The 11962-nt window shown below is 38.9% G+C and overlaps 1 protein-coding gene across 1 annotated transcript in view; it reads right to left on the bottom strand.

Annotated features, from left to right (window-relative positions):
• Window positions 1-692: 692 nt before the first annotated feature.
• LOC128855080 (cytotoxic granule associated RNA binding protein TIA1) overlaps window positions 693-11962 on the bottom strand; it is a 36402-nt gene continuing 25132 nt past the window's right edge. The window contains exons 3-5 of the mRNA XM_054089695.1: window positions 9172-9522; window positions 8645-8804; window positions 693-875 (exon numbers count right to left, since the gene is read on the bottom strand). Of these exons, the coding sequence (XP_053945670.1) occupies window positions 693-875; window positions 8645-8804; window positions 9172-9522 (694 nt within the window). The remainder of the gene's footprint in view (window positions 876-8644; window positions 8805-9171; window positions 9523-11962) is intronic.

Below are 11962 nucleotides of genomic sequence, written 5' to 3'. Positions count from 1 at the left end.
TTGTTGGCGTAGCAACGCGTGCCAGGTATAGCTAGCAATATCATAAAATAAAAATATTTTGAACATTACAAAGAAAATCAGTTGTGTTCGCCACTGTATATCTGATGAATCAGTTGGTGCAAATTTAGAACAAAGTGTAAATCATTTTTAAGAAAACTTTGCTAATATTTTTGCTTAAAAATCTAAAATAATTGTACCTTTAAAATTGCCCATTTCAGAACTATTTCGAAAACCATTACGCCCTACCCATTCTGTTCTCCCGCCATCGCCTCATCACTGCCCTTCTCTCCGCCGCTTCATTCAATGCTATTTCTCAATTGTTTTACACAACATCTACATACATATTTTGTTAGTACAGTCATAGTTTATATAGGTGTTTGCACAAATGCGGGCCCTCAATAAAGCAACAGTTGCGTGCAGAATTCTGATATTACAAAATTACTTGAAATTTTTATGCTGCAAAAATATAACTTCTTCTCAAAGGAAATCCACCCACACACAATAGTCAGCAGGGAGGCTAAATAGCATCAACTTACTATATATAAATACAAAAAGCGTATGGTTGTTTTTGTTGTTAGTTTAGTATGTTGTAACTTTGCACTTTGATTGTAAATATTTTTCCTATAGTTAATCACCACGCCTTGCTTTTCGTCTCTCACTTTCATTCCATTTCGATTATTTTTGTAAACTTTTCATTCCTTATACAAATCGATCAAATGCGTTTGTTGTTGTTGTTGTTGTTGATGCGCTGCCTGCTGATGTTGTGGAGAGTAATCGTTGTTGGTTACCTGCTGAAATGTCCAATATTGTTGTTGCTGTTGTGGCAGCTGATGATGATTATGCTGCTGCTGCTGTTGCAATGCAGACGCGGATTGCTGTTGTTGTATATGGTATTGTTGTTGCTGTTGTGTTTGTTGGCTCTGCTGTTGTTGTTGCTGCTGTTGCAAGCCGCATTGCTGATAGTGGGTGTGTTGCTGCTGATGCTGTTGTTGTTGTTGTTGCTGCTGTGGATGCATTGCACTATACGGTTGCACCGCTAAAATAGCTGTGGCCGCCGCTGTAGTTGTTGTTGTTGCCGTTGCTGTTGCTGCTGCTGCTGCTGCTGTTGGAGCTATGGCTGTTGGCAGCGGCGCTTGTATGGGCGGTGCTACAGTGACTTTTGTGCAGGCACATAATGTTGTTGCGGCGGCTGTTGTTGCCCCATTTGTTGTTGTAAATGCCGGCCATCATGGCAGCTACACTAGCAGGCTCGGTGCAAGCCATTCATCCTCAGCAAGCTGCAAATGGGATACAGCAAAGAGAAGGGAGATAATAATTTAGTAAAATGTGTCTGATGAGCTCCGGAATTTTTTATGAAAAATAAATTTTAAAACTTCTCAAACTCTAAATTCTTTTACCTACTCATATAATACCTTGGATGTTTTACAATTTGTTTCTGCTGTAGTGTTATGCGTTTTGTTCCATACAAAGTAAATGCTTGATTTTTTTTATATGGAAGAAAAAGCCAAATGTGCCAAAAACCAATGGTAGTTTGCAGAAACTTGAAAGTTGCACTTGACTAGAATTCACAGGGCAATAAAAATTGGGCCCAGAAAAATTCTAGAAATTCGTATTAAAAAGTTGATTCTCAGATAAAAGTTGATGGAATTGGGAAAAATTTTAGAAAATTTTGAAATAATATAATTTGAAAAAAGTTAGGGTAGGGTAAGGGCAGTGCAACAATTTCTAAATTTTTTTTGTTTTTTTGGCTACTATCGCTAGAGTATGAAACTCAATCGTATTGGTTAAGGGTGTAAAAAATGGTAACTTTGTGAAGATAAAGAAAACTAACTCTCTATAAGACCCTCATCATGCCCTTCCTAATGTATAGCGTCGCAGCGTGGACGATGACAACATCCGATGAGGTGATTTTTGGACCTTTGCACGTTGGCGAATATTGCAAGCGATTTAACGTTGAACTGTATGAATTTGACGGCAACATACAGGGATTGAAAAGTAACGAGCCCTCCCGCGCGGAGCGTCTGCCAAGCGATCAACCGAATCGGCTGGTAGGGAAAAAGAAACCGGTCCCAGTTCGCTGGAAACAGCGGTGCAGTCAACATTGTTCCGCGCGTGAAAGCTGTTTTAAAAGTGTGTTAGGATTTTGCAGTGGCGAAACCATGCTGATCATCATTTTCGACCCTCGGGGCATCGTCCACAAAAGAGTTTGTACCTCCAGGAATCACTGTAAACGCGGCATTTTACAAAGAAGTGCTCCTTCGGCAGAAAAACCGCGTCGGCCGTGTTCGGCCCGACCTTGTCAACAATTGGACCCTTCATCACGACAATGCCCGGCGCACACCGCCTTCCTGTGCATCTCTGCAAGATGGGGGTTCCGGTGGCTTCCCCACCCTCCCTACAGCCCAGACCTTTCCCCTCCGGACATCTTCTTGTTCCCGCGCCTGAAAAGAAAGCTGAAGGGGAGGCGTTTCGACTCCATCGAGGTGATCCAAAGAACTGTGACAGCCGAATTGAACGCGATTCCGGAGGATGATTTTAAAAAATGTTTCCTGCAGTGGAAGGACCGCTACCAGCGGTGTATTGACGCTCAAGGGTCCTATTTTGACGAAAAGGTTTAATAAAACAGCTTAAAAAAATAAGGCTCATTACTTCTCAATCAAACCCTGTAGACATAAAGCAGCAAATAAAGTTCCGGGGACTTCGTTGGCTGAGTCATGTCGTCTGAATGGATACAAACGCCCCGGCTCTGAAAGTATTCGATGCGGTCCCAGCTCGTGGTAGCAAAGGAAGAGGAAGGCCTCCTCTGTGTTGAAAATATCAGATGAAGAAGCACTTGGTTTCTCTTGGTGTGTCTAACTTGCGCCTGATAGCACGAGAAAGAAATGACTGGCGCGCTTTGTTATGCTAGGCCAAAAAAAGTATCTGGCTCAGAAGCAAATTTGGAGAAAAACGTCACGCTGGAAAAATATGGTAACAAACAAGAAACACAATAAAGAAAAGCGACAGTTTCTACGGGGTTTACAACCAATATATCTCATTAATTACATTTTGTAAGTCAACAAAAATTTTAGCACCACGATAAAGAGGTACCCACGACTTCGTCAAAAAGAAGGCTCCTGGGCAGAAACCTCAATTAAGAAATCGTAGCCAAAATTCTCGAAAAACTTCCCCTTGAACCGTATAATTTCATTGCTCATGTGTTTAATGCCGGCTTAACCAGTAACATTCCGCACTAGTGGAAAGTGGTAGAAATTAAAATGGAAACCAAGCAATGGAGTAAAATTTTATCTTCCGATCATGAAAATTATCAGAACTACCTGCCCACAAATCAACCTAAACTTTACCTAAATCTCGCAATGTTAGACATACTTGGCATATCTAACGCATATCTTTGCCAAAGGGAAGCCTCCAGACTTAATATTTCTAAACATGTATTTACTGTTAAGCCCTAAAACACCCTCTCAATGGAGAAAAAACTTATGCTCTACAAGTCTGCGCACAAAACAGAATCTTATAGGATCCGACTGTGGGGTAAAGCATAAAGTTCAAATTTGGGAATCTTGCAGCGTTTACAGTTCAAGAACCTACGCTCCGTGGTACGAATGCGCAAACCCATTGGAAAAAACACCTTTAATAAAAGGAGAAATAAAAACTTTAAACAGCAAATACCGGGAACGACTTCAATCACCCAAAACTTAAATGGCTTTTCATCTCACCACTGCCTGTCTTTTTAAGATTGAAAAGCAAAATACCGATCCAGCTCTAATAAGAGATACCTATAAAATAATAAACTTGTTTACTAGAAAGGGTATTTGACAGGTAAAATACCATTGTAATTAAATCAATGCCACTTTTTTAAAAGCATTTAAATATTTGCGAAAGGTCTTCTACAAATAAGTATAAAGAGAAATGCTAAACGAAGAGAGATAAAATAAAATAACGTTAAACAAAAAATTCTTCGTTGAAAAAAAGCAGGTTTGTAGCAAGAAGACCATGTGATCAGGCACCATAGTCTGAAAGACTTATGCATTGTTCAAGATCACTTCTTCAGAAATTTCGCCGGTATTCACCTGGTATGGCTCTAGCTGACTTTTCTCTCTTTGCAAGACTCAATTGCCACTACTTGGAAGCACCTATTTTCAGTCCATAGCAAGCATAAAAGGTAATTTGTGGCGAGAACTGTATACCATACTGGGGAAGGCATATAACGAATTTTTTGTTGATAGCAACATTCATGAAATTATATGCTTCATATTGGGATGAGCCTACTTAAAGCACGCTACAATAAATTTGGATAGATAATAAATACTATGTGATAAATGCCAGTTCTCTGTACTTTTGTGATGTAATATAATAAGATTTATTTGTTGTTACTCTTCGCTACTCGTGAATTGTCAACAGCATCTTGTATTGCGACTAGTTGAGCCTGAAATACACCAGAATGGTCTGGTAGTTGGAAAGATAATTCCATATCTAAATAGTGAAAAACCGAACGTTGCTTTGATTGACTTTTTGAAAGAGACTTTTCACAGACATCAAAGCTATTTATGGAACTTAAAATATATACATACATAAAAAGACATTCAAATTAAAATATTTTCTACCAACGATTTGTGGGAAACAGATTCTGGATTAAGCAAAGTGCAGACAATTTGAAAAATTCCTATAAACTTTGTATAAGATATACAGAGAAAAGGATACGAAACTGAAAGCATATGTCGTTTCACTATAATGCCCCACTTTTCCCCTGAACCTAATAGCTGGCTTCATTCACGCCTATTGTCTTGGTGTCTCAATGAAATAGTCTTATCGGTGCGCCTCATTTCTATTCACCAACCATTTTCGACCGTTCGTTTGGCTTTTGAGAAAATACACATACACACTTACATATATATGGTGCATGTGCCTATATGGATTAGGGCGCGTCAAGCAAAAGCATAGAGCGATAATTAGTTCATACAGCTCTTATTTGTAGACGAAAAAAAAAGCATTGTACTTCATACGCCTTTTAGGGAAAAAATTAAAATAATCGCTTTTAAACTAAAACTAGTTAATTAGGTTCTTATTTGGACAAACTATTTTTAAATGCAGAAACAAAAAAAAAGACAAAAAAAAGACTAAAAAAAAATATAAATATTAAGTGTAAGAAAATTTGCGCTACTTGCAGCGCGGTGAGACTCAAATACATAGCAAAGCTGCCGACAAGATCGTACGGTCACAGTAAGGTCCTCCTACAGGGACCCTCGCTGCTCAAAAACTAATCAGACTGCACAGTCCCCGACCTTAACTTGAAGAAAATCTTTACGATACGTCTTGCACCGAGAGCCGAATAGAACAAAGGGAAGATGATTGGAAGACATGATATTGAAATCTACACTAACGGTTCTAAGAAGAACTGTGGTGTGGGAGCTGGCTTCCATTCGGAGTCGCTCAACCTATCTCAGTCAATTCGACTTCCTGACTATGCCAGCGTGTTCCAGGCAGAACTTTTAGCGAACTTTTAGCAAACTAGTCTTACAGTGCAGAGAGCAACTAGAATTACTTAGTTATTAGCTTGAAATTACTCTGATATGGGTACCTGGTCATAGGAACATACGGGGTAATGAGATAGCGGATGAGCTAGCAAGAAAAGTTTCGACACTAGACATACCAGAGGCGGTGACAGTCGCCTCCCCACTTAACACAATAAAAGCATCCATTGCTGCACACTATCTAGCTTTAACCGAAAAAAGAAGGTGTAAACAATTAACCACATGTATAACAACAAAAAACACATGGCCGTCGTACAAAATCCAAAGAACGAATTACCTGTTAGGATGCTCTCGACCAAACATTTCACGCATCACTGCAACCCTTACAGGTCATTGGAAGGTAGGGGATCATGCAGCCAGACTCAACCTCCCCTTCAATCCCATCTGCAGAAGTTGTCAAGCGGAAGGGTTGAAGGAAAGTATTTTCGACTACTTATTATTCAGTCTTTTGGGAAGCCTTTCTTACAGAAAATTAATGAGATATCGATCGAGATAAAGAATTTGCTGGCATACTTGGATCTCACAAATGGATCTGGCTTAGAAAAAAATCTTCATCACGCGAGAACAGTGGTAGTAAAATGGAACTGGTCGCTGATTAGGATTATTTCAATAGAAACACTCAACCACTTTACAACAACAATAAAAACAACAAGAACATTTGGAGTTATTTGAATTTTTGATATCTTTGCGAATAAAATAAATCAATAAATAAAGTGAATAAAAATGGAAATGATGTACAAGACACATAATATCCGATAAATGACTGCCTTGCAACGCAACGTAATAGTTTACTTTTATTTAAAAACAAAAAAATTATTTCTTTAACTTATTGAAATGTTGAATCTTCTGCATTAATATGCATTTTTGTCCTTTCAGCATATTTCATAAGATTGAGATTGATCGCAAAGATATTGACTGAATCGGAGACAGTTTTCATAAAAATATGCTTCCTCCAAACAAGTGGAACCACCTTAATGTATCAGTATGTACATACACACGCACATATATGAATGCGTGTACGAATGTGTACGTACGTGGGCAGAGTTCCCATAAGGATCATAATACAAAAAGCAACCACATTTGGAAAATTTTACCAAAACGAAGTATGGAAAAGGAAAATAGAAACAACAATAGCGACGCTAGTTAAATGTCTGGTGCAGCCAATATTAACAGGCTGCGCGTACTGCAAGCGCCAACTTAGCCTATCGGTGACTATGAAAGGAAATATAGGGAGGTGTAGGACAAAGAAATGTAGGCGCTAAATCGGCTTTTCGCCTGATCGCCTTTTGATTGCAAATGCCGAACAAATGAATGAACAAGCAACTAAACGAGCGAGCGAGCAAACGAAAGTTGGTGCGAGTTAACCTAAAGTGGTTTACTGGTGTTTGGTGTTCGTCTGACGCGGCATTAAGTGCCCTGAAAGAAATTCAGATACTTCAATTTGTTTAATAACTGAAAGAGTTTAAGTAACAAAAACGCCTTCGCCAACGTACAAAGATCCAAAAATCTTGCGCAGAATCTTTTTCTCAAACACTCCAAGCGTCGCTTCATCGGGTGTTGTCATCGTTCACGCTTCTGCGCCATACGTTAGGACAGGCATGATGATGATTGTATGGTGCCAGTTTCCGTGAATTTTCAGATTTCCAGACTGGCATTTTTATCTGTGCTCTTAGCCGATCCAGGATGACCTTTGCCACAAACTTAGATACCGCGGATAGTACGCAAAAACGTAGCTAATTATCACAATTTCTCAGGGCATGTTCTTTGGGATTGTGATAATAATACCATCAGTCCATTCAGTCGGAAAACTTGCCTTATCCCAGGGTTTTGTGATGAGAGGGTGAGGCAATTCAGCAGGAATACCATCGATGCCTACTGCCTTGTTGTTCGGTAATGATTCGATAGCGGCTTTTACTTCGTTGGCACTGGGAGCAGCGACTCTTATTCGAGTAGTGTTGTTGAGCGGCACTAAACCGTCAGCAAATGTGGGGGTGTCGTCGGCAAAGATATTGTTTAATACCAACGTAAAGTGCGCCTTCCATCTAGCAAGTTGGTCTTTCTCTGTAAGCACCAGACGACCAACCCGTCCTCGCACAGAAAGTTCAACGTTTCAAAGGAGGTTACTGTTGGTCAGTTGGTTGGTGATTTTATATACTGTACCGCCACGAAAGGCGGCCTCATCAGGTTCACAAGCCAGATTATCGACTGTATTTCGTTTGTCGCTTCACATAGTTCTTTTGGCCACCTTCGGCTTCGATTTACCTATATTGAGCGTCCAGCTCTTTGCGTTACTCGGCGGTTTTTACTGCTACCAGTTGTAGCTTAAGTTCTCTGCTGAACTCAAAGTTAGTTGCAGTTTACTAAATCATTGGAAATTCCTCCAGAGCCAGTTATTTTTAGAAACTGATCATTTTTCTAGCAGGGTATTGAACACCAGTCATTGCGTGTGTTTGTATAAGGCCACTCAAGAGCCACCAATGTCAACGTGCGAGCAAACGGTTTTCCAGGAGTCAAGCTCTATAACTACTTATGTGTATGTATGCAGTTCTATGTCTACGAGTATAAGAATCACAAGCCATGTCTACACGTATGCACCTCTAACCAAATGCCAGTATGCAACTGTGCGTGTGTAAGGTGGGTGTTAGTGCGCTTTGCTTTGTGGCAACATCATTCGCACAAAGGATGCATTGAAATCGAATTGCAAGTGCAAGCATGCAATCGCTACTGCCGTTTAACATTTTTGTGTGCATTCAGTTCACTAGTCGAGCAAAATGCGAGATTACCATTAGAGCCCTTGCGCGTCAATAGTAGGGAGCTGAAAAGCGGTTAGAGTGAAGGGGAGTCGCAGTGCGTGCTAAAAAGTTCAGTAGTTCAATGTGACAAGTGGTTGGTCGCACAGCTTTGTCGCACAAAAGTTCGCATGAAATATTTAGTTCTACCGGAAAAGCGAAAAATCTGTTACGTTGCTTTGTTTGTTTTTTTTAACCTATTGGTTAGCTACTCCTACTATTCTTGCCACAGATATGCGTGTGCATATGCGTGTACTTTGAATGATTGTTCAGTAAACTTTTATATGGAAATATTTAAGGATATTTGTGTATAGGTAAACTCACCTGTGGACTAACCTGAAACTGTTGCATGGGGTAGGCAACAACGCCGGCGGCCTGTGGCAAGCCGCTACTGACGCTCTGTGCTATTTGTGGAGCGGTGGCGCCAGCCAAAGGCGCTTGAGGTGGCACACTCTGCCAGGTGCCCGGAATTTGGACGCCCATGCTGTGTAAAATGAATGTCGTGAGAAAGATTAACAATGTCAGTTTTAGATTTGAGATACTTGAAACTCAGAAATGAAAGACATTTTGTATGAGTATTTTTATATACACAAACATAAATATTTGCCACACTTCATTGCGATAAGCAAATGTCTTAAAACAAATATTTAAAAAATTTTCATCAAAATCAACAAACCAACTATACTGAAACAAAAAACTCTTTAATGGTTCAAAAGTTTAAAGCTTTTACAGATATTTTATAAAATCTCCACTTTTCACTTTAACGCACTTTTTTAATCGCTAACGTCAACTCATCTATGATTCCTTTCTACACATTTAACAACAACATTTATTCCAATTTCTTGCATTACCCCATATATCCTTGCTGGTAGCCAGCAAATTGCCCGTATGTCGTAAATCCTTGCATGCCTTGCAAAAATTGTCCCGGTTGCAGTGCGTTGGCGGGTGTGGGCGCAGCTGTGGGATATGTGGGTGCTGGTGGATACCAATAGCCGGCCACTTGTTGCCCATATGCGGCTGCAGCGGCCGCCGCTGCTGCTGTGCCAAATGGGAAGCCGGGGCTTAGTGCTTGCCCGGCGATGGTCGACATGTGATTGGGGTCACCGCTCTCCTTGCCCCACGCACACTTCACTGGCTGTTGATTGATCTCGGTATTATGTACGCCAACAATGGCGTGGGTGGCGGCCTCTTTGGTTGAAAAACTGAAAAGATTTATTTGGCATGATTAAATGAAATATATTTCCAACTGATTCTTTTTAAGAATTGTCATTTATCTTTAAAGTTAGAACTATTTATTACTTTGTTTTTTTTTTTTTTTGATCTAGCGGGGCGATTTTGCTGGAGTTTCCAGGCTAGTTGTATGTTTTTAAAATTTAATGTTCTTAGGGTTATGCCGATGGCGTCAAATACTTATTTACGTAAATCATTAAATGAAAAGTTATAAAAGCCGTATTCTATTCTAAAAGCCGCGAGTTTTGAGAACTTAGTTACGTTAGTTTAGACAGTTCGGATAAAAATTGTCTTTGATTCAGAAAATTCAACAAAGAGGGAGAGAAAGAAGAGAGAGGACGTTTGAGGGGAAAATTTCTCAGTTCATTCATGAGCAATTAAAATATTGCAAATAGTATAGCTGTATAAGAGTTGAATGACACTCAGTTAATATATACGAGTTGTGTTGTTGCTTTGCATGTAAATCCACGCCTAATCGAGTGTTCTTATTCAACTCGTGTACAGCAGAATACGGCTAGAGGTGGTCGAGCTTCACCTCTTGATGTTGTCTCACAAATGGAGGGACCTACAGTTTGAAACCGACTCCGAACGGCAGATATTTTTAATGAAGAACTTTTTTATGGCATAAATACACTCGGAGATTTGCCATTGCCTACCAAGGGGCGATCGCTATTAGAAAAAACTTTTTCTTCTTTTGGTCTTTCCCCGACATTCGAACCTACGTTCTCTCTGAAATCCGAATGGTCATCCCGCACCATCCCGTTCGGCTTCGACGACCATATACAATAAGAATAAAACGAAACGTCCTTAAGTTGTAAAGGAAACAGTTCTCCAAACTGTTAAATGATGACCCTAACCATCGGTAGACACACTGGGGTGTGAGTTACCCCACAAAGTGTTTGTTGTTTGTTTTTTATTTCTAACATCTGGAACTATACCGTTAGCCGTATTTTTGTAACACCAATTTTACTGTTCGAATTCGTGCAGGAAGCCCGCAATGGTTGGTGCTCATCCAATTTGTGCAGATCTAAAAGAGTGATTGGGTGAAATTAACAGCAGTGCGTAACTTTTTTTGTCTATACAGTCATCGTTAAAGGAAATTTTACACCACATATTGACAGGTCTAGGACACTATCGTCGACATCAAAATCAAATATTTCATTATCCAAATCAGACGAAAAATTTTCCAACTCGCTTGCTATTAGAGGTCGACCTCTAGACCTCATTGCCATTATTTCTCTAAACGAAAATCACTCCTTATGGAAATGGAATTAAAAAATATAAAAATTCACAATGAAAAATTCAATGACAAAACTCAGTTAAGGGGGGAGCCTGGTTTATGAGGTCTCAAAATTGCATCTCTTTGCGATTTTGTTTTTAAGGAAAAAATTAATTTAGCACTGCAAAGTTTTTTCTATCTTTTAATGAACATTTAAAAAGTATAAAAAATTTTTGTACTGGTTAAAATAAGTTGAAAAAATGTTTAACATGGAAATTAGTAGAGCGCTGCAACGCTGGAGTTTCCAACTGGCGTACAAGATACAGCTCGTAAATATTATCTAAAGCAAAAAATTCAAATGGATTTCTAATTATCATGATTTTTTATTCTAGATGAACTAAGAAAACTGAGAGAAATTCCAAAATTTCAACTTTTTGGAGGTTTTAAAGAAAAAAATGCCTTTCTATAAAAAAAATTCACTTCAACTTGGTATAAAAATCTTGAAACATTTTTTATCCATTTTGTTAGTTCAAATAGAATAGAATTTAATACTGAAGGGAACAAGCTATGATTCATTTCAAAAGGTTCATTAGTTTTTTTTCATTCATGTACGCCAATTCAAAGAAATCATAAAAATGAAAGGTCGAGAAAAGAAGATAAAGTTTGTACTATAGCTGTCCGGTCACAGCGTAACTACCTAACGCTCGCCTACCTTTGGCTTTGTATCTACGGAAATATTGAGAATTAGGCTCTGTAACTTTGTGTGAATATTCTGAAATATATTAGGAATCGCTTAAAACGAAAAAAAAAAAAAATGATTTTTTTGACCTTATAAACCAGGCTCTCCCCTTAACTATGCACGTTCAGCGTCAAAGGAAAGTACACCACATATTGATAAATTTTGACTATTCATTCTTTTTAATTTCAATCAATTTTATACAAAAATATAGTTCACACTGCTACAAAAAATAAATAGGTCACCATCCAAAATAAACAAGACTGCCGTCATAAAAATGCTGACTTCCAATGAAAGCTTGATGCCATTCGGTTCATTGGAAGCGAAGTTTCAGTATGTTTGAGTCATCGGTACAAAAAGGAAATTTCAATAAAGAGCTAATATCAAATTTTGCTTTAAAATTGGTAAAACGTACACCGAAACATTTGAATTGATGAAAAAAGTTTGTGGCGATGAC

Source organism: Anastrepha ludens, chromosome 2, assembly GCF_028408465.1.
Source record: "Anastrepha ludens isolate Willacy chromosome 2, idAnaLude1.1, whole genome shotgun sequence".
NCBI classification, from domain to species: Eukaryota; Metazoa; Arthropoda; class Insecta; order Diptera; family Tephritidae; genus Anastrepha; species Anastrepha ludens.
The sequence above is the reverse complement of the archived record's forward strand: the minus strand, read 5'-3'. Positions and strand labels throughout refer to the sequence as shown.